Source organism: Suricata suricatta, chromosome 4 (assembly GCF_006229205.1).
Source record: "Suricata suricatta isolate VVHF042 chromosome 4, meerkat_22Aug2017_6uvM2_HiC, whole genome shotgun sequence".
Taxonomy (NCBI): Eukaryota; Metazoa; Chordata; class Mammalia; order Carnivora; family Herpestidae; genus Suricata; species Suricata suricatta.
Genome location: NC_043703.1, coordinates 99,779,146 through 99,803,399, shown reverse-complemented (window position 1 = coordinate 99,803,399; position 24,254 = coordinate 99,779,146). Strand labels below are relative to the sequence as shown.

General features: G+C 38.1%; 2 protein-coding genes across 5 annotated transcripts in view; one reads left to right on the top strand and one right to left on the bottom strand.

Annotated features, from left to right (window-relative positions):
- Positions 1–24,254, bottom strand: part of ACYP2 (acylphosphatase 2) — a 159,914-nt gene that overhangs the window by 44,386 nt on the left and 91,274 nt on the right. The gene's annotated exons all lie outside the window — the stretch shown is intronic.
- On the top strand, positions 589–1,539 carry TSPYL6 (TSPY like 6). Its single transcript, XM_029938383.1, is given in 4 exon segments — positions 589–610; positions 613–1,122; positions 1,125–1,511; positions 1,514–1,539. Coding segments are annotated over 4 exon segments (945 nt in total).

The following is a 24,254-nucleotide window of genomic DNA, read 5'->3' as shown; positions in this document are numbered from 1 at the left end:
GACTTGGACACCTCATACGGAGAGGATATCAAAATGACCCAGAAACGCATGAAAAGGCTCTCACTTTGTCACACATTAGGTAAGTGCAACTTAAAGTCACCATGTCATACCATCACACGCACACTAGCAAGGCAGAAATTAAAAGGATGACACAGGTTATGTGTGGGGAGCCAGAAAAATGGAGATTAGCCACCTATAGGCAGGGAAGCACTACTCCCTATCAGGAGAAGCCAGAAGATCAAAGATCAACCGCCTGCAGGCAGGGTAGTACCAGCCCTTCAGTGCTGTGCTAAAAACCCTGGTTTGGTTCCTCTTTTACTCCAGTCTTAATCCCTTAACCCTGTTTCCTAGCAACCAACCTAGATCAGCTGCTTTGTTTTCCCGCCTCGAAACCTTTATAAGATACGGTGATTTCTCAATAAAGAAGAAGCGGCTTGATCAGAAACCTTGTGTTGCCTCCACTCTCTGCGTCTCCCTCCTGCCCTATTTCTCTCTCCCTCCCTCAGGAACGAACCCACAAGGATCGACCACCCCGCTGGCTGGGGCGGACTAGACAGTAATGGAAATGGACTATCATGAGACTGACCCATGAAGGGCCTGAAAGCAGCCTCTGGGTAAATGATAGCATCCTGAAAAATGGCTTTCAGTGTGAAGATCCACATGGTCCTAGTGGGGACAAGGGCCTAGAAATCTATGGCACAGGGAGGCTGGGGTCTGAAGAGATGGCTGGGACAAAGGCCAAGGAAATGAAGCCTGAAAAGTGTGCCATCTTCTCAGGAGCAGTGGATGAGAAGGAGAGGTCTGAAGTGGTGGAGGAGAAGCCAGGAGGTGAAGAAATGGAAGCAGTGGAGGAAAAAAAAGCGGTGAATGAGGTGAAGGGCAAGGAAGGCCCCTGGTCCCTGACTGTGGATCTCCACATGAGCTTCCTGGAGGCTGTCCAGCCAGAAATGAGCACTGTGAATGCTCAAGTTGACAGAGCCATACCATAGGTGGAGCACAAGTTTGCAAAGGTATTGCAGTACTACCTAGAGTGGAGGAACTACATCGTTGAGACTATCCCCAGCTTCTGGGTCAGGACTTTTTGGAACCACCCATAGCTGTCCCCTCTGACTAGAGGCCAAGAAGAGAGATGTTAAAGTACATAACAAATTTGGAGGTGAAGGACTTCAGATACCCTAGGATGGACTGAAAGTTCAAGTTCTTCTTTCAAAGAAACCCATAGTACAGAAACAATCTCACTGTCAAGGACTATGAGGTTAGGACACCCAGCCATGTGATGTCTTTTGCCACTCCAATCATATGACCCCCAGGCCATGAATCCCAATCCTTCATTCATAGGAATCAAGATGTCATCTGCAGCTTCATTGCCTGGTTTTCAGACCACACCCTTCCAGAGTCAGACAGAATTGCTGAGATGATCAAAGAGGACCTCTGGCCAAATCCACTTGCACACTATGTATTGCATGAAAGAGCTCATAGAGCTAGACTTTGCCAGATAAGGAAGCCAGTGGAGATCCCTTTGGGTTCCAATGTGGCTAACCTCTGCCCTTGGAAATACTCCCATACAAGATTCCCAACCACTTCCTGCTGGACCTGTGCCTTGGCAACAGCTCTGGGTATGCCTATCATTCTTTTCATGCTGACCTTTCAGCGTCTTCCTTCGTTTGAACATTCATTCTCTCAACTTTAATGTTAGACCTTCATGGCAGTTCGGCATTAATATCACATGCTACGTGGCATGGTTCACACTCTTCTAAGTCAAACAAATGATATTATAAATTTCACTGCCTTTATCTACACTGCTTGGACCTAGCCCGGTCACTACCACCTGGATTTTTAGCTATGTTCAGGAGCCTGTTTTACTCACTCTGCTCATCACCTGTGGACAACTGCTAGGCATTAATAAAGCCCAGGGAAAACAGCAGTGTGCCGCTTGGTCTATGTGATTTATGCAACTTGCCCTCTGGTCACCGACGGCTGCCTGCTACCCCCTCAGGCTTTATCTACCCCCTCAGGCTGTTGCCTTCTGGATGGACATTTTCCAGACCACTGTCAGCTCCCCTTTCTGGTTTTAGATAAATATTGATCTCCAGAACTCGTGGTGGGCCCAGGTTTTCTGTCAGCCCACGAAAGACATTTCTATTCCTTCATTACAAGACCCCAATTCCTTACCAACACAACCATCACTCAGGAACCCTACTGTCAGGCAAGTGATTGAGCTGATGAGTTAGACCCTATTCACATAGTGAGGATAATGGTAATGCCCTTGGTGAGAGGCTTTTTCAGCCTCACCATCGAATTCATATAAAATCTAGGGACTTTAAGTTGCCTCCATTCTTCATCCTCAATGATAAAGTGTCACAGGCGCCACGGTGAGTGTACGCTTGTCTTCTCTTTCTTATTTCCTTCTCTGTCTCTCCCCTCTCATCTCTCTCCTACCTCTTTTTAAAAGTGGTAGCCTTACCCCCACAAAAACATCATAAAGACAAAAAGTGGCAACCCAGACACAGAGGCAAAAGCAGTCTCTTTAGTTTCATCTAGCTGTCTTTTCATATCCAGAGTCAGAGTGGAGGTCCCGACAAGAAGACTACCACAGCTCTTACTGCCCCTCTGCATGCTTCCAGACCCTCTCTCCCTCCCTTAGCAATTCCTACAGCATTTAAAGGAAGACCAGTCTAGATGAAAAGAAAGGTGTTTCCAGTTCAGAGTGGATAAAAGAACCAAAGAGGTTGTGGTGGTGCCCTAAGCAAGAAAAACTGAATGAAAGGCCAGCAGCAGAAACAGCCAGTGAAATGCTGGGCCTAGAATTAAGACTGGGTTGACTGAGAAGTTGCAAGGAAGGGATGCTTGCTCTGTGAGTGGTGATAGGAGAAGGGCTACTTTTCTCAGGACCGGGATGGGAAAACTGCACGTGGCTGTTACCTACCAAAGGACTTTTTAAAGAAAAACAATAACATGTTGGGTGTTTTCTCTCATTTTCCTGTGACCTTATTTATGTGAAAGATTAACGACTGTGTCCTTAATTTCCCTTGTATTTAGTAAAATCCTGTTACTTTCTCTTCTGTTTACTGGGAAGATTTGGTCATATAGATTTTGTTTTGCTTTCAATGGGAACACTTGGAAGAATATCCATCTATTTCCTGTATAATAGGGAGAATTCTATGAATATCCCTAACAGTTTTCACCTTGTTTCTGTTAAAACTCTATCTTTAGAAATACAATGTGAATAAGTTGGTCTTGTCAGAGGCTAAAGACTTCAGAGATTATTGTCTTCATGGGAAAATTTTCTACAAAAACTTTCTGGGCCAGATTATCTTGACAAGTTACCCTGGTAACAACCTAGCAAATGATAGATCTCTTTTCCTAAACAGCAAAAATACTTGTGAGATTGCTCTGTCAAACTGGAAGAGTACCATTGGCATATTTATTTATAATATTATGGCAAAATGAAAGCATTCCAGTCTGAAAAAAACAGATAAACTAAAAAGATAGAAAATAACAAGTGTGGTAAAGTACACAGAGAAACCACAATGGTGGAAGAGTAGCCCAATACAAATACTTTAGACAATTGTTTGGCAATACCTATGCACACCCTCTGATCCAGCTCTGGAATATATCCAACAGAAATGCATACATGTATTCACAAAGATATGCATAAAAGTGTTTATAACGGCACAATCCTAATAGCTAACACTGGGAACTGCCCCAAAATTCATCACTGGCAGAAAAAAATACACACAGTTTAAATATTCACACCATGGAATACTGTGAGAAATAAAGAACTGTGCCTACATGCAATAACATGAATGGATCTCACAAACATGATGTTGGATAAAAGGAGTCAGACTCAAGAGTATGTGCTTTATAGTTCCATTTATAGATGAAGTTTAAGAACAAGTAAACAATCTGTGGTGATAGAAGTCAACAGAGTCATCACTGTGAACAACAGTAAAGCTTCTGGTATTTTACCCTACTTATCAATCTAGTATGTTAGCCTGCTTAGTAACGTATACAGAGTCAGAGACAAAGGACCTTATAACTCAGTAGCCAGTGTCAGAGCTTGCACCAGTTGCTTGAGCCCTAATTCTTATTCTGGAGCATGAAGAAAGCCAGGTGACACCCGCCCACAGACTGGGCCGCAGAGGAGAGGAACCCTGGGCTTAGGGGAAGTGAATCCTTTATAATGGGAATCAAGTGTGTCTGCCCCTTGCTTTGAAGGCAGACATTATCTTTATTACACAGAATAGCAAGGAAACCTGTACTTTGCTCTATAGGAGACATAATCTCTATTTTTTTCAATTCTGTAAGCAAATCTGCCCTTTGCTCTAGAGGGAGACACCATTTCTGTCTTCCAAGGCTATTCACAGATATCCTTTGTTCAGATACTCTGAACAAAGGCAGTGTTTCTGCTTCCAAGAGCCCAGAAACATCAGAACCCATGATAATTATCTCCCAACAGTTTGGGAGTAGGGGGCAGAGTGTGAGTGAGTACCTATTGACTGGAAGGAACTGTGATGGTGGATTCTCAAGGGCTGGTCATGTTCCAAGCCTTGATCTGAGTGTATTCAACTTGTGAAACATCACTGAGTTGTATACATATGAAACACACTTTTGTAAATGTACACTATATCTTAATAAAATACACTTGAGGAAAAAAAAATAGAAATACAAAGTAAACCAAGGAAAATAAAATAACAAAACAAACAAAAAACCTCATCATTTTCTGGAAACTCTGGGCTAGAAAATGATTAGTCAATTCAAAAGTCTATTTCAGATCCTTTTGGGTAGGCTATGAGTCCCTATGTGAGAATTCTAATGGGATCATTTACTATGTCATATTCAAATGACTAAAACCCATTTTTTAAGAATAAAAATCTTCAATTATCTGGGTATAGGCCATCAACTTTTAGCATTTTTACAGTTACTGCCCATTTTGTCTACTGACCTCTATCAGACTTTTTCAGTTGTAAATAGTTCATTAATGATGGGTTGAGATAGTTTTTTTTCCCATCATGATAAGTGTACTCTTTAATCTCCATTGCCTACTTCACCCACCCCCCACCTACCTCCCCTCTGGTAACCATGTAATCCCTCTGGTTCTCTGTATTTCAGAACCCGTTTCTTGGTTTGTCTCCTTTTTTTCCCCCTTTACCTGTTTATTTTGTGTTTTAAATTCCACATATGAGTAAAATCATATGGTATTTGTTTTTCTCCGGCTTATTTTGCTTATAATACCTTCCAGCTCCATCCATGTCACTACAAATAGTAAGATTCACTCTTTTTATGGCTGAATAATATTCCATTGCATATATGTACCACATCTTCTTTATCCATTCATCAGTTGATGGACGTTTGGGCTGCTTCCATAATTTGGCTATTGTTAAAAATGCTGCAATAAACATAGGGGTGCACATATCCCTTCAAATTAGTGTTTTTGTATTTTTGGGGGGTAAATGCCCAGCAGTCCAATTACTGGATCACAGAATAGTTCTAACTTTTTAATGTCTATTTTTGAGAGAGAAAACACACATGGGAGGGGCAGAGAGATGGGGGGGCGGAGGACAAAGGATATGAAGTGAGCTCCATGCTGACAGTAGAGAGTCCGATGTGGGGCTCGAACTCACAATGAGATCACGACCTGAGCCAAAATCAGATGCTTAACCAACTCAGCCACCCTGGCACCCTAGTTCTGTTTTAACTTTTTGAGGAATCTCCATCTTGTTTTCCACAGTGGCTGTACTAGTTTGCATTCTCACCAACAGTGCAAGAAGGTTCCTTTTTCTCTATATCCTTATCACCACATCCCATTGTTTCTCGTGTTTTTATTTTAGCCATTCTGACAGGTGTGAGGTGGTATCTCATTGGAGTTTCATTTGCATTTCCCTGATAATGAGTGATATTTTGCATCTTTTCACATGTCTGTTGACCATCTGTAGGCCTTCTTTGGAGAAATGTCTGTTCATGTCTTCTGCTAATTTTAAATTGGATTATTTTTTGGATGTTGAGTTATGTTTTTTTCTATATTTTAGATACTAACCCTTTATCAGATATGTCATTTGCAAATATCTTCTCCCATTCAATAGGTTGCCTTTGATTTTGTTAATTGTTTCTTTCACTGTGCAGAAGAAGCTTTCTATTTTGATAGCATCCCAGTAGTTTATTTTTGCTTTTATTTCTCTTGCCTCAGGAGACACGCCTAGAAAAATGTTGCCACAGCCAGTGTCAGAGGCATTAATTACTGCCTGCGCCCTCTCCAAGGATTTTTATGACTTCGGGTCTCACATTTAGGTCTTTAATCCATTTTGAGTTTATCTTTGTGTTTGGTGTAAGAACTATTTTGCACATAGCTCTCCAGTTTTCCCAGCACCATTCGTTGAAGAGTGTCTTTTTCCCATTGTTTATGTTTTCCTTTGTCAAGGATTAATTGACCATATAATTATGGGTTTATTTTTGAGTTTTCTATTCTGTGACATTGATATATACATCATTTTTATGCCAGTACCATACTTTTTAAAGCTTTGTAATATAATTTGAAATTGGGAATTGTGATACCTCCAGTTTTTCCTTTTTAGGATTTCTTTGGCTATTCAGGATCTTTTATGGCTCCATACAAATTTTAGGATTATTTTTTGTAGTTCTGTGAAAAAATATTATTTTGGTAGAGATTGCATTAAGCCTGTGTAATGCTTCGGGTAGTATAGACATTTTAATACCATTCTTCCAATCCATGAGCATGTGTCATTTCTTTGTGTCATCTTCCATTCTTTTTTAAGTGTTTTATACTTTTCAGAGTATAGGTCTTTCACCTCTTTGGTTAAGTTTATTCTTAGATATTTTATTGGTTTGGGTGGAATTTTAAATGGGACTGTTTTCTTAATTCCACTTTTTGCTGCTTTATTATCAGTGTATAGGAATGCAGATTTATGTACATTAATTTTTCTATCCTGTGATTTTACTAAATTCTTTTGTCAGTTCTAGTAGTTTTTTTGGTGAGATCTTCAGGGTTATCTATTGATAGTATCATGCCATCTGCAAATAGTAAAAGTTTTACTTCTTCCATACCAGTTTAGATGCTTTTATTTCTTTTTGATGTGATTGCTATGGCTAGGACTTCCAGCACTATGTTGAATCAAAGTGGTGAGAGTAGACATTCTTGTCTTGTTCCTGACCTTACGGGAAAAGTTCTTAACTTTCCCCCATTGGGTATGATGTTCACTGTGGGTTTTCCATATAAGGCCTTTATTATGTTGAGATATATTCCCTCTAGACCTACTTGTTGAGGGTTTTTATCATAAGTGGATGTTGTACTTTGTCAAATGCTTTTTCTGCATCTACTGAAATGATCATATGGTTTTTATCCTTTCTCTTACTGAAAGAGATGTATCACACTGAATGTTGAACCACTCTTGTATCCTGGGAATAATCCCACTTGATCCTGGTGAATGATTTTTTAAATTTATTGTGAGTTTGAGTTTGATAGACTTAGAAATTCTCAACAAAATACTATGTTCATCAGAGATAGTGGCCTATCGTTCTCCCTTTTTGTGGTGTCTTCACCTGGTCTCATAGAATGAATTTGGAAATTTCCTTTCCTCTGGTATTTTTTTGAATAGTTTGAGAAGAACAGGAATTAACCCTTCTTTAAATGTTTGGTAGAATTTGCCTGTGAATCCATCTTATCCTGGACTTCTGCTGTTGAGGGAGTTTTCTGATAGTGATTCAATTTCATTGCTGGTAATCAATCTCTTTAAATTTTCTATTTCTTCCTGATTCAGTTTTGGTAGGTTGTATGTTGCTAGAAATTTATCCATTTCTTCTAGGTTGTCCAATTTGTTGGCATATAATTTTTTCATAATATTCCCTTAAAATTGTTAATATCTCTGGTGTTGATTGTTATTTCTCCAGTTTAATTTGTGATTTTAATTATTGGGTCCTTTTTTTTTCTTATGAGGTGATACTTCATTTTCAAAGCTCAGCCCTTCCAGCCAAATAAATAAAATCCATGTAAAATTTAGCTCTATTGTTCAGCAAGGGTGATGCTATTCTGAGGATAGGCCCTATTATATACTTGCTTGTCAAGATGGTTTTTATCAAAGTTTCATATCCTTTCTTTCCAGGCTTCCCTAATTGAGGTAGAAATATTTCACTTGATAATTAAGAGTTAAAAACAATTTCAAAGCCACACCTGTGGCACATGCCATAGAAGACTGCCATTAATGACAACAAAATCTTCTGTTAAAAATATAAGGAAAAACTGTGGTTTGGTTTTTGAGCAAAATCTTTCCATTTCTGTATATAGCAAGGATATGTGGGGATAATAAAAATAATTCAGTGTTGAAATTGTAGCACATTTCTTTACATAAAGGATAGGAAAACATTTAATAACCCACAAAATTAACTCATGGTCTTTGAAGCATAAAGTAGATTTAATTAGGCTCTTTACAGTTCATACTATCAATTCACATCACACATTATAGCTTTAAATGGCACCCATATGGACAGCTTGCCCTGTGTTTTCCAATGGCAAAATTTTCTCTTTGCTATTGGTAGCTAGAAGCCTGAGACATGTAGGAAACTGGGATAATGGAGTCCAAAATTCAACTCCAGTCTGTCTTACCAAGATGGATAGGGATGGGAAAGGTGGAAAGTGGGATTTTTAATTTAGTAATAAACTAGAATCCAGAGCATTAGACTAATAATGCACTCAATTACAGGTTGGGGCACCTGGGTTCTAGGGGGCTCTGTCCTAAATTGTAGACAAACCAGTTAATTCCAAACATACAGTTTTCCTCATTTTTTCTCATTTATTTATTTATTTATTTTGAGAGAGAGAGAGAAAGAGCACTCAAACGGGAGGGGCAGAAACAGAGAAAGAGAATCCCAAGTAGGCTCTGCACTGTCAGCACAGAGCCAACGTGGGACTCGATCCCACAAACCATGAGATTATGACCTGAGCCGAAATCAAGAGCTGGACACTCAACCCACTAAGCCACCCAGGTACCCCTTTCTGATCTTTTTAGTAACAGATTTGATACAATTTCCTCTAAATCTGAAGATTTACCTGCCCCTTAAAAATAAGTTTTCCACAAAGTTCAGTGCCTGGTTTGCTTTCTCTGTACTTTTCCTAATTGACTTTAGCCACTGCCATAGCTTCTGCCTTCACCTTTGAGAAAAGGGCTTTGAAATAGGAATCTCCAACCCTTACTCTAGATCAGGGTCTGACATGTCTATTTGCACAATGTTTTCAGAATTGCTCTCTTCCATGTTTCACTACAACATCTCTTATCTATGTTACTGGAAATATCCAGACTGCCCCTCCTAAATCTGATTTCTTTTCCCAACATTCACACTGTTGACAAAGTGATCAAATTGTTTTGCCCAGATATCCTAGTCAGCACACCAATGCCTGCAGAACAAAGTCCCGACACCCTACTACTGTATTCAAGGTCAGTTACAAGAAGCCCCATCCAACAATCTTGCTGGAGCCCACTCACATGGGACTCTGTGCTACACCCCAAGCAGCCCATGTACTATCCTGCTTCTTGCCTTTCCCTCATCTTGGATTTTCTTCCTCATCTCCTCACCTATGGAAATCCTATCCTTCTTTCTGAATTAAATTCAAATACAATCTCTTCTAAATATCACCCCAAACCTCCTACCTCCTGCAACATACAGTCTGTAGCATTTCATGCAAGCCCATACTGCAATGCTTTATGTATGTTAGGTGTTTTATCAATCTGTTACTCAATTTTGAGTCATTTAAGGCCAAGATCATGTTTTAGTTATCTTGTTTTTCTGTGATATACAAGACATAGTCCTGCCCTCAAGTAGCCTAGAGTCCAGCACAAGAAACAATTTACAGTGTGAGAAATGCTAAAACACATGCAAGCATAGAATGCTACGGGACCATGCAAGAGTAGTAATTCCCCCAGCTGAGGCCAAGGGGTATCAAGGAAGGCTTACATTATTATAAGAAGCGGCTTTTAAATTCCTTTGTTAAACATTATACTAGACTGTAAGTTTCTTCAGAGTAGGGATTTGTCTTTTCAACTTGGTATCCCTAGGGATACACTTTTTATGTCTAGTACAAAATAGACACTTCAAAATTATGTAATGAATGTATAAATAAAAGATGTCCAAGTCATTTACAGTTCTAAATGTGTAGAGTGAATTGTATTAGTCTTTTGTGCTTTTTTATTCTGTTTATCAGATGGTCAACACATAATAATCAGCTAATGAAAACCCCATTAAAAAGTCAATAACCTCTTTTTAGACTTTAAGTGTTAATTGGCACAGCTGCCCAAATAATTTCTTAAAAAAAAAGAGCCAGGGCAGAGATTTCAAACCCTTGTAAATACCTTAATTCTGTCTCATAAAGGAGTATATTGTGGATGAATGAACTGTTTTGAAATCACAGATCCAATTCGTGTCCAAGTTGTGATATTTGCTACTTAATTTCTAAATTTATCCTAACTAGGGGCTCCTGGGTGGCTCAGTCTGTTGAACGTCTGGCTTCGGCTCAGGTCATAATCTCATGGTTTGTGGGTTTGAGCCCCACGTTGGGCTCTGTGCTGACAGCTCAGATCCTGGAGCCTCCTTCATATTCTGTGTCTCCCTCTCTCTCTGTCCCTCCCCTGCTCATGCTGTCTCTCTCTCAAAAATAAATACAACATTTAAAAAATTAAATTCATCTGAACTAAAATAACAACACACACACAACAACCTTTGTTACAGCCCTTAACAAAAGATTGCACTAATAATAGTTCTCATTTATTAAGTCCCTACATCATAGTACCACTGTGTGAAGTATTTTATGTGCATTATTCTCTTAATTCCCATATGACTCTGCAAGGTATTCCTGCCCCTTTTTGCAAATGAGGAAAATGGGACTCAGTTGAGGTACCTGTGTCTAGTCACTCAGCCAGGCAGTAGCAAAGCCAGTATTCAAACCCAAGTCTGACTACAAAGTTTCACAACTGTAAATGGGTAGAAATATTATCTTTTGTTTTACAGTGGAAAATTATGAATAAAAACAATTTGCCAATGGCTTAGATTCTTCTCATTTGTATACAAAACTTTTAGCATATAAAACCCTACTAGTTTTTGAATGATTAAAGTTACAACAACAAAGGATAAGTGCAAAGTCAGACACAGTACTAATATATAATTGTTTTTCCTTTAATGATTATCAACATATTATGACCTCATTTCTTTTGAGATCTGAATACCATCACCAAATGTCTTTAAGATACAATGGCATTTGTGACGTATCTACTATTGGTTCAAATCACTTTGTTAAAGGCACCATCACAACTAAAGCATATTTTTAGGTGTTCAGGTGGCTCCAACAAGCCTTCTGTCCCAAAGTAATGAGCAGCATTTGGAAGACAACGCACTTTGTTCAGGAAGACCAAATAACAGAGGTCTTTTTGGGTGGGGAAGGGATTATGTCACTGTCTAGAAATCCTTGATAAACTTGGCTCCCCAGCAATGGCAGGCTGGGGAAAGCAGGCACAGCCAAGCAACACATGTGAGGTCTCAGAAATGTGATGGATAGAGAAGGACAGAATGGAAAAAAATCTCAAGGAGAAAACCTAATAGAAGGGAAAAAACAGTCATACGAGAAAATTTCAGTGTTAGTTGCAAGTCTCCCAAAAAACACTGGTGTGAGACCGAAGAAACAGTGAATTTTAGTTCCAGCTTATTTTCCAATCTAATTTTGGGACTTCTGGGAGAAAGTATGGTCTCCCTGTGTTTGGAATTTATTACTCATTATGGGAGGGAGATGGACTAGAAAGTCTTTAAGTTTCCTTTTAGATCTTTGATCCTCTCATGCTAGAGAGGCTGCAGATATACACCCTTGTGGTTTTATTACTACTTAGAAGTATGGTTGAACTTAATAAAAGCAGAAATAGAGGAGTATCTTCATAACTTGATAAAATATACCATGGCCCCAAATTGACCACCATAGTTACTGGGGCAACAGTAGAGTTATTCCCACTCAAGTTAAAAAGAAAGAAGGCCATTCACCTGTCACCATGATTGCCTAAGAGTACAGGAAGAGAAAGTAAGTAGAGGTACAGAGATTTAGAGGAGGAAATTAAAATATCACCATTTGCTACTATTGTGGGAAACATATAGACATATTCAACTGAAGAACAACTATGAATAAGAAAAATTAATAAGATAACATAGTATAGAATTACTACAGAGATATCAGTAAATTTCAGATCAATAAATATAACAAATTAGAAGAGGAAATGGAGGGGGGGAAAGAGGGAATGGGCGAAGGATCCATTTTTAATAGCAACAGTTAAGGATGAAATACCTAAGAAAAAGAACTTTAGAAATATGTAAGATTCATAAATATAATTTTAAAGCACTCCTGAAGGCCACAAAGTCATGTAAAATAAAAGAATGGCATAACAAGTCCTTAGATAGAAGTCTCAAACTCAAAGTGATCAATTCTTCTTACCCGAATTTTAAAAGTTATTGTAATTACAATAAACAAGGCCAAAAACTGAGGAGGGATAGGAGAGACACAAATTGTAAAGTCCATTGAAAAACAACGATTTGAAGGAAACCTCCAAAATAAGTAGAAATGAGGGGATGTATTACTTATTATTAGCATAAAGCTGCAATAATTAAAAGTGTGGTCTTAACATAATAATAAATAGATGAATCAATAGATTGCAACAGGAAATCTAGAAATAGACCCTACGACATACAGAATTTTGTGTACAATAAACATGGTACCTGAAATCACTGAGGAAAAGACCAACAATTCAAACACTCTTTAAACACTGGAGAGATATTTTTAATAAGATGAAGTTGGACTAATGCTTCACAATGTACACTGGGTAAATTCCAAAGAAGACTTAAATTTTAAAAAATGAAATCATAAAAAACTAGAAGAATGTTGAGAAATTCCTCATTAACTTGGTGTGGGGAGCCTTTCTATTTAAAACCTGGAGACATTAAGGAAAAGATTGATACATACATAAAGAGTAACAGTGATAGATAAATGTAGTTCATGAAAAAAAATTTAAATCTACATGGGCAACATCCATTCATGATAAAAAACTCTTAATTAGGCACAGAAGGAAAATATTTCAACATAATAAAGGCCATATATGACAAGCCCATGGCTAACATCATACTCAATGGTGAAAAGGATGTAAGCTTTTTCTCTAAGATCAGGGAAAAACAACGGCATAGACTCTCACCACTCCTATCAACACAGTACTACAAGTCCTAGCTAGGGCATGGGCGTGGAGGTGAGGGGAGGAAGAAGAGATGAAAAAGAAATAAAAGGTATCAGAATTGGGAAAGAAGTAAAAATATCTCTATTTGCAGATGGCATGATTTTATATTTGGAAAATCCTAGGGTTGCCTGGGTGACTCAGTTGGTTAAACACCCAACTCTTGATTTCATGACCCTGAAGTTATGATCTTAGAATTCAGGAGACTGAGCCCTGTGTTGGGCTCTGCACTGACAGAAAGGAGCCTGCTTGGGATTCTCTCTCTTCCTCTCACTTTGCCCTTCCCCCATTCATATTCATGCTTTCAAAAGTAAATAAACATTAAAAAAAGAAGAAGAAGAAATCTTAAAGCCTCAACCCAAACACTGTTAGATCTAATCAATGAATTCAGTCCTGTTTCAGGATACAAAATTAACATACAAAAATCACTAGCATTTCTATACACTAACAACAAAATTTCTGAAAAAGAAATAAATCCAATTACAGTAGCATCAAAAAATAAAATACTTAGAAAAAAATTTATGTAAGGAGGTAAAGATGCCAATGAATGCTATAAACTAAGATATTGATGAAAGAAATTGAAGAAGACATAAAAAATGGAAAGGTATCTGTATCTGTGGACTAGAAGAATATTGTTAAAATATCAACGCTACCAAAAGCAATCTGTAGATTCAATGCAATCTCCATCATGAGTCCAAAGGTAGCTTTTAAGAAGTTAAAAAGAAAAAAGAAAGAGAAAGAAAGAAAGAAAGAAAGAAAGAAAGAAAGAAAGAAAGAAAGAAAGAAAGAAAGAAAAAGAAAAGGGGAAAAAAAACTCCTAAAATTTTTATGGAAGTGAAAAAGATCCCTGATAGCCAAAGAAGTCCTAATAAGGAAGAACAAAGCAGGAGGCATCATACTCCTGATTTCAAGCTGTACTATAAAGCTATAGTCATCAAAACGGTATGCTACTGGCATAAAAACAGACAAATAGACCAACGAAACAGAATCAATCAGGCAAGCCAAAAATATTCAGTGGAGAAAAGACGATCTCTTCAATAAATAGTGCTAGGATCACTGGATATTCACATGTAAAAGAATGAAACTTGACCCATATCTTTTTTTCTAATTTTTATTTATTTATTTTTAATTCACATCCAAGTTAGTTAGTATATAGTACAATAATAATTTCAGGAGTAGATTTCAGCAATTCATCTCCTATGTATAACACCCAGTGCTCATCCCAACAAAGGTCTTCCTACATGCCCCTTATGCATTTATCCATCCCCCCACCCACAGCCCTTGCAGCAACCTTCAGTTTGTTCTCTGTATTTAAGAGTCTCTTGTGTTTTGTCCCCCTGCCTGTTTTTATATTCTTTTTGCTTCCCTTATGTTAATATGTTTTGTATCTTAAAGTCCTCGTATGAGTGAAATCATATATGTCTTTCTCTGACTGAATTATTTTGCTTAGCATAATACCCTATAGTCCCATCCATGCAGTTGTAAATGGCAAGATTTCATTCTTTTTGATTATTGAGTAATAGTCCGTTGTCCATATTTATCTATTTATTTATCAGTGGACATTTGGGCTCTTTCCATAATTTGACTCTTGTTTATAGCGCTGCTATAAACACGGGGGTGTATGTGCCCCTTCAAAACAGCATACCTGTATCCCTTGGATATATACCTAGTAGTCCAATTGCTGGATCATAGGGTGGTTTTATTTTTAACTTTTTGAGGAACCTCCATACTATTTTCCAGAGTGACCGTACTAGTTTGCATTCCCACCAGCAGTGCAAAAGAGATCCTGTTTCTCTGCATCCTTGCCAACATCTGTTGTTGCCTAAGTTAATTTTAGCCATTCTGACTGGTGTGAGAGGTGATATCTCATTGTGGTGTCTTTTGTATTTCCCTGATGATGAGTGATGTTGAACAATTTTTCACATGTCTTTTAGCTCTCTGGATGTCTTCTTTGGACAAGTTTCCACTTATGTCTTTTGCCCATTTGTTCACTGGATTGTTTTTTAGTTGTTGAGTTTGAGAAGTTCTTTATAGATTTTAGACACTAACTATGTCATTTGTATTTCTCCCATTCCATTGGTTGCCTTTTAGTTTTGCTGATTGTTTCCTTCATTGTGCAGAATATTTTTATCTTGTTGAGGTCGCAAAAGTTCATTTTTGCTTTTGTTTCCCTTGCCTCCAGAGATGTGTTGAGTAAGAAGTTGCTGTGGTGGAGGTTAAAGAGGCTTTTGCCTGCTTTCTCCTCTAGCATTTTGATGGCTTCCTGTCTTAAGCTTAGTTATTTCATCCATTTTGAGTTTATTTTTGTGTACTGTGTAAGAAGTGGTCTAGGTTCCTTTTTCTGCATATTGCTGTCCAGTTTTGCCAACACCATTTGCTGACAAGACTGTCTTTTTTCCATTGGATATTCTTTCCTGCTTTGTCCAAGATTAGTTGGCCATATGTTTGTGGGTCTATTTCTGGGTTCTCTATTCTGTTCCATTGATCTAAATGTCTGTTTTTGTTCCAGTACCATACTGTCTTTGTGATTTCAGCTTTGTAATACAGTTTAAATGAAACTGGACCCATATCTTACACAACTCACAAAAATTAGCTCAAAATGGATTAAATACCAGGGGCTCCTGGGTGGTTCAGCAAGTTGAGCATCTGACTTCAGATCAGGTCATGATCTCTCAGTTGGTGAGTTCAAGCCCCACATCAGGCTTGCAGCTGTCAGCACAGAACCCATTTCAGATCCTCTGTCCCATCTCTCTCTGCCTCTCCCATGCTCATGTTCTCTCTCTCAAAAATAAACAACAACAACAGCAAAAAGTTTTAAATGGATTCAAGACTTAGGTGTAAGACCTGAAACCATAAAAATCCTAGAAAAAAATATACAGACAAAGCTTTTTAGCACAGGTTTTGGTGATGATTTTTAGATATGACACCTAAAGCACAAGAAACAAAATGAAAAATAAAAGTGGAACTACATCAAATTAAAAAGCTTATACACAACCGAAGAAACCATCACCAAAATGAAAAAACAAGTTACAGGATGAGAAAAAATATTTGCAAGCCATATATATGATAAGGAGTTAATATCCAAAACATATAAAGAAGTCATATAACTCAATAGCAAAAAACAAATGATGCAATTAAAAAATGGGTAAAGGGACTAATTGGACATTTCTCCAAAGCAAAAGGAGATAAACAGGTACATGAAATGATGCTCAACATTACTAGCCATTAGAAAAGTGCAAATTAAAACCACGATGAGGTATCTCACCTCACACCTGTTAGAATGCCCATCATGAAAGAGACAAGAGATAAGAAATGCTGGTGTGGATGTGGAGAAAAGGCAATCCTTGTGCACTGTTGGTCAGATTGTATAGCCACTATGGAAAAGAACATGGAGGATGCTCAAAAAGTTAAAAAATACAAGTACTGTATGATCCACCAATTCCACATTGGTGAATATATTCAAAGGCAACAAAAACACTAACTTAAAAACATACCTGCACCCACATCTTCCTACCCGTATTGCTTACAATAGCCAAGACATGGAAACAATCCAAGTGATCACTGATGGATGAATGAATAAATGTATGTGCTATATATATATGCAATGGAAGATTGCTCAAACATAAAACACACACACACACACACACACACACACACACACACACACACAGAACAAAAAGCGTACATGAGGACATCCAGAGTGCCTGGGTGGCTCAGTCGGCTTAGTGTTCAACTCTTGATTTCAGCTCGGGTCATGATCCAGGATCATGGGATTGAGCCTTGTACTGGGCTGGGCACTGAGAGTGGAACCTGCTTGGAAGTCTGTTTATCTTTCCCTCCCTCTGCCCCTCCCCCTTCCCCCTCTCCTTCCCCCCTCTCCCTCCCTCTCTCTCCCTCTCAAAATAAACATTTTCTAAAAATTAAAAATAAACATGAGGACATCCTACCACTTGAAACAATATGGATAGACCCTGAAAGTCTTTTGCTAAGTGAAATAAATCAGAGAAGACCCCAACGTCTATAATCTCACTGTAATGTGAAATGTAAAAACAAAACACAAATCTATATAAAAAAAGAGATAAGACTTGTGGTTATAAGGACAAGCAGGAGAGAGGGCTTGATTGGAGCAAAGTTGTCAGAAGGCACAAACTTCCAGTTTTAAGATAATTAGGTACCAGGGGTTTAATATACAGCTAACACCACTGTGTGATATGTAAGAATGTTAAGAGAGTACATCCTTAAAGTTCTCATTCACAAGGAGAAGAGTTTTCCCCCTTTATTCTTTTCCTCGTTTTTTTTTTTATCATCTCTAGGAGAGGATAAAGCTTAGCAGAACCAGCTGTTGTAGTCATTCCAAAGTGTGTGTACGTGAACCATCATGCTCTCTGCCTTAAACTTCTAGTGATGTGTGTCCGTCATTTCTCAGTGAAACTGGGGAGAAAGACTAAAAATCTACATGATTAAGAAAATCCATAAGCAAGTCACAAGAAAAATTACCAAGTGGGAATACATAATTTCATAGAAAGCAAATTCCTAGAACAGTGAAAAAGGACTTACACCCAAGAGCTGCAATTCACTGATCCAGGGATTTGCCAAAGAAAGAGGCTAGCTTCAGTTTATCTATTTATTTCACCCAAGGTGCCAAGTATATGTTTATTCTGTCACATGTAATTCTATTTTCTATTTTAATGGAGGAAGCCAATAACCACAATGCCACCAGGGAAAAATGAGTAAGGTGAGCCTACTACACCTGTCTCACAGGACGTCAATTGTGGGCAGGGTCACCTTACGATTACTACATTCTGGAAAGATATTCTATTTAACAAGCCTGGTCATTTCCATCTTGTTTGATGCTGTGTTTTAACAGCTTCAGACTGCAGTGACTACACCATGGAAGTCATTTCTGTAGTGGTGGGCATGATTAACAGATTTCACAGGTTTCAGGGTTTTCACAGATTAACTTGAATTTATGGATGTGGCACAGCTGATGTTACCTTCAGCAGGTAGGCCATATATATCCATGGCCTTTGCATCTTTATTAGGCCTATTACAAATACATTGCCAATATACTATTTTCCCATATACTATTACTTCATCTGAAATGTTTTTATATTCTTAATAGCACTGTATTTGGTGAGTAAATCTGATACTGTTGAGATATGCTTTCTCTCTCGAACAAGAACTTTAATTCATCATTCAAGAGAAGAATATGATTACCTCCAAATCTCGACATACATAAATCTTTGTCTTCACAGAGGAAAAAAAACCCCCACAAAACTCTTTTGCAGTCTCTTCCACCATTTGACTTCACATAGAAGCAACCCAACAATATCACAGGTTTCAAGTGAAGAGGTCCCAGGGAAAGCCCAGGGTTATTGCACCTACAATCTTTTCAGTGAGTTTCTTTCAAATTAAGCCTACCTCCTGAGCACCTGAGTACATACTTGAAAAATGTTCTGTTAGGGGAAGGTTTCTTTTTTAGGTTCACTTTCACACATGGCAGCTGGAAATTTCAAAACAGTCCAAGAACATCCTTGTGTCATAAGAATGCTATTTCCATGGAAATTTGGATAAGGGTCAACCAGCATATATTATATATAGTTTCTTCCCATGTGATGCCCAAGTTAGAGATCAGTTCAACTTAGAATAACTGAATTGATTTAATTAACAGATATTTTTCATGACTTGCTATTCACAGGCACGTGGGGAAGGGATAAAGGTGATCCACTTTGGTATGCCTTGCTCCAAGGGTGAAAAGAATACATTCTTTGGACCCTATCAATGGCACTTGCTCTCCAACTAACTAAAGGAAGAGAAAAGAACACCAATCAAGACTATAAAGTAAAAATCAAGACTTCGGGGCACCTGGGTGGCTCAGTTGTTTAAGCCTCCGATTCTTGATTTTGGCTCAGGTCATGATCTCGCGGTTCATGGCTTCGAGCCCCACATCAGGTTCTGTGCTGAGAGCATGAAGCCTGCTTCCAATTCTCTGTCTCCCTGTCTTTCTGCCCCTCTCCACTCTTTCTCAAAATAAATAAATAAACTTTTAAAAATTAAAAAAAAAATGAAGGCTTTACCAAGAAAGATAGAATGATAGAAAACCTCTTAACTTCAAGGAGAATACAAGTTCATTCCTTCAGCCTAAACATTTTCTTTATAGAGTTACTAAAATAAAATCAAGCCCTAGACCTAAGTTAGATGTCAAAGGTGAAAGGGACCTTATTTTGCAGCCTGAGCCACTGAAGCCAGAAATAGATGCTCACGGTCAAGGTTTGAGGCAACAAGGAGTTGCCCCCAGGTGCGGCCCCCAGGTTGTCTGCCCCCTATATCACGGTGCTCTTCACCCCATCTGCTGGGGAGTGTTCGTGTCAACGGCACCCTTTGTAATACAAGCCTGAGGCCTGGGAATTTTCACTTGCCATTACTATAATGAGGCAGGAGTGCTGCAATGTTAAAGTTCTGATGACCCATAAAAACAGAAAAAGTACAAGTTGGAGACGGAGAAAGTTATAAATGTCTTTGGGTGGGGTACCAGAGCTCTGCCTACAGACATTTCCAAGTTATTAGTCTGAGAAAGAAACGTCTCCAGAGTAGAGAAGAGTGAGTTCTCCAGGCCATAAGAGCTTGATGTATTACTTTCTAGAAAAAGCAATTTTCTTTTTTGATTCTTTGCCTACCAAAAAGATTTCCATACACATGCAAACTGATGCCTAAATGAGGTGTGTTTTCTACTTTCAATTAATTCACTTCTATTTACCTTATTAATGATTCTCTTCTTAGTTATGAGATTGTGGCTTCATTCTTCACTTAAAATTTAGTTTCTAGAAATTCAACACTGAGGTCACAGTGACACTCCCTCTCCCGAGCCTGGCCACCTCGGTGGGCAGTCTCCATCCGACCGACCCGCATTACAGTAACCCCGGAGCCCTCTCGACCATCCCTTTGGTCACACGGGCAAGAACACACCTTTAATTCTGAGAGGAAATCCCCACCTCTAATGACAGAACTCTTGACCCCTGGACAGCTGGAGTCACACTTCCTTCTAGGAAACACTCTTCATTGCTGAATATATGTATAATTTTTGTTATATACACTTTATACTAAGGAATTGCTTTTAGAGTACTTCTCACAGAGAAGAATCCGAAAAAGAAGAAATGAATAAATTCATATGTAAACATATGACATTTAGAAATATTTACCAGTTTCTTCTTCCCTATTCCACCATGAAAACAGCACAGTTGGCCTTTCAGTGAGCCATGAGTAAGCCCCTCTATTTAGAGTCTCTCCATCATACCACTTTCTTAGGTCGCCATGGGTGGTAAAGTAAGAATTACGTGAAATTTTAGTTCAGCTGCAATAACGCTGTGCCCCTTATAACCTTGGTGGCTTAGACAACCACCTGGTGGTTCTTAGTCATTATGAGCTCAGTGTTTCTCACAGGGACATATGGCATAGCCCCTCACCCTCCTCTTGTTCCTATCAGATGCTAACAATCCTATTTCAGGGACGAGGACTAAGAAGGGCTGTGGGGTGGTGGATGCTTTCCTTACCCTTTCTAGGAAGGGTTTATTTACATCATTAGCTTCATTCTAAAGTAGGAAAATACATGGGCAGCAAGGAGGCTCTGGGCTGATGACTTTATCAATTCCATTTCTGTTTCTAGGCCAGTTAAGTTTGTTTGAAGCTGGCTTAAAGAAAAAGACAGAAGCCATTCTTGCTCTCTTTATAGGGAGTGAAATGTTACAGTATAGCATCTTTTCTTTCAGGCAGGATCCCTTGGAGACATTCCTGGAAGAGCAGCCTAGTCCTCAGGCAACCTGGCAAAATACTGTGGGCAGCAGCATGACAGAAAGGCCTTACTATTAGGGGAGTCCAGTCTGACACTAGCTTTGATCTACACTGTAGATTCTTTCTGAGTACCTATAACAACAGCACATCATGTGTAATTCTGGGCATTATAGGCAGATTTATAGTTTATTTAGGGGAGGAAATTAACGAAGACATTTACAAGTAAGAGTTAGGTTCTGTGCCCATAAGAAATGGTCTATTCATGTGAGTCCCTAAATAGCTACACAATAAATAGATATCGCTACAGACCACAAATGAACTAGGCAAGGCGATAGCCACGTGCTGGCCAATTTAGCCTTTATACTTTTAAGCATTCACTTTATTTTGCAAAAATAATGATTTTTTTCTTTGCAATCACAGTAATTTCACACTATGAAAAATACTCAAGTAGTCTTGAATGTACATATTCATTATTTCACTGGAAAATAATGCATCTTATTTGGTAGGTACTGTAAAATGAACTGTGTATCCCCCAAATTTGTATGATGAAGCCCTAACTCCGATGTTATATACCTGGAGATAGGGCCCTCAAGAGATAACGGGGTTTAGATGAGGTCATAAGCATGGGATTCAATTGATGGAATTAGTTCCCTTATAAGAAGAAAACAAGACACCAGCACACATATTCTGTGCCATGTGAGGACACACCAAGAATGCAGCCATTGGCAAACCAGGAAAATGGTCCTCACCAGAAGCTGACCATAACAGCAGTCCAAACTAATACAGTAGGCTTTATTTTTTGAATTAAAATAAAATGTCATTAAAAATTTAAAGCACATGGGACACATGTCTAAACTAAATGATGAGTACCAGTTAATTTAAATTAATGAAAGCAATATTTCAAAACATAGTGAAGTTTCATCTTTCTATTTTAGGTAACAATGATGAAAAGAAATATAATCAATGATACTATCTTTATGTATAAAAGAATAAAGAATAGATAATAGAAATACCTTGTTTAGTTTATTTCTCTTTGCTTTCCTCACTTTCTATCGAGAACTCTATCTTCCTAAGTGCATTACCTATTAATCATTCATCCATCCATTCATCCATCCACAAATATTTATTGAGCACCTAGCTCTGCTCCAGGCAGAGTTCTAGTGATTGGGATATAGCTCTAAGTAAAAAAGTCTCTTTCTCATACAGTTTATATTCTAATGGAGGGAGGCAGAGAATAAGCAAACAAATGTTAAATATATAATGTGTCCTATTATAATAAGCACAAACAAAACCAGGTACAGGGTATGAGTACAATGTGGGAGAGGAGGAATCTGAGTAATCATTTCAAAAAAGTGATCAGGATAAGCCTCTGGTAAGACCACATTTGAGCAGACACCTGAATCATGTAAAGGATGGAGTCTTCAAAATCCTGGAAAACAGTGGTCCAGGATAAGGAAAGAGTATTTTCAAAAGCCCCAAGGTAGGAGCATTGGCTTGTGAGAGAAACAGCAAGGTGGTTAGAGACAAGTAAGTGAATAAGACAGTACAGCTGGGGATGGAGTTTAAACAGTTTGCCAGGGATGCATTCATGTATGCCTAAAAAGTTAGATACTAACAAAGTCGCCCGAGGAGAGTGAAGAAAGAGTGAGAAAGAAGGAATATTTGAGAAGATAATGGCTAAGATTTCCCCAACATTGGCAAAAAGTCATAGATGCAAGTAGCTCTCGGAACATAAAGCAAGACAAATTTAAAAAAAGCACACATGACACATTATAATAAAGCTGCTTAAAATCAAAGTTAAAGAGAGAATATTAAAACTGAAAGAAAAAAGAGAAACTTCAAAGGAGCTAACATTAGACTGACAGCTGATTTCTCCAAAGAATCCAGGGAATGAAGAAAATGGGATCTTCAAAATGTTAAAACAATAGCGAAGTTAGCCCTCCATAATGCAGCGGAAACCAGACATTTTTCAGGGAAGAAATGTAGAGTTTTTCCACTAACAGCTCTTTTTTTTTTTTTTTTCAAATAAGTTCTACACCCAGCGTGGGGCTTAAACTCATCACCCCAACATCAAGAGTCACATGCTCTACCACCTAAGCCAGTCAGGTGCCCCTGGACAGGCTACTCTAAAGAAATCAGTGAAGGGTATATGGAGTTCTCACCTGGGAGCTCAAAGGTGCTGGAAGGAATCCAAAAACAGGGGAAAGGACAAACATGTCAATTAATCTAAATGAATTTTAACTGAATATAGCAAGAATTATAATAATATGTCAGGGAATTTTAAGTACATATTAAATGAAAATACAGAATAGCTTATAAACCATATTTGTACTAGACCAAGAAGACTTAAGGCAAAAACCATTATTAGAAATAGGGATACTTCAAAATTACAAAGGTTTAAGCTTTTCAGTAAAAAGTAGTAATTCTACATTTTTATGCAAATAATACAGCCCAAAACTATTAGATAAATTTTGACAAAACAAAATAGAGAAATGAAAAAAAATCACAGAGCAATTTTAAGATAACTCCTTCAGGTATATCAGACAAAATAATGTCTACAAATATACAAAGTCTGAACAAAATTTACCTATTTGCCTTGTAGTCACACATACAACACTGTCCCCCAAAACCAGAGAATACACATTGCTCTCAAATATACAAAGACTATTTAAAAATCAACCATATGTAAAAGCAAACTGCTACAAATTCTAACAAATTGAATTTATACGAGGCACGTTTTTTGAACACTAAGAAATTAGACTAGAAATTGCTAACAAAACTATACTTAGAAAATCTATAATGCTTGCAAATTAAGAAATATACTTCCTAATAACACATGGTTCAAAGAAGAAATGACAATGGAAATCAGAACATACTTTGAGGGTGGAGCCAAGATGGCGGAGAGGAAGGGAGCTCTGTAAACTCCGTCCGCACCATTTATCGAACTGAGAAGGATATTACCTTCATCTGCGAGAGCAGAAGGAGAAAATATGAACTCCAGAGGAATAGAACCTCAAGGATATCTGAATATATTCTCCTGTATCTCATCCTTACCTCTCTCCTAAACTGGTCATACACTTTTAAGCGGTCTACTGTCCTTTGTTGTCTCCGACCCCCTTTTATATATATTTTTTTGTCTTTTCTTCTTTCTCTTTTCTTTTTATTTTCTCTTCTTCTCTTCCTTTCGTCTCTTTCCCTTCCATT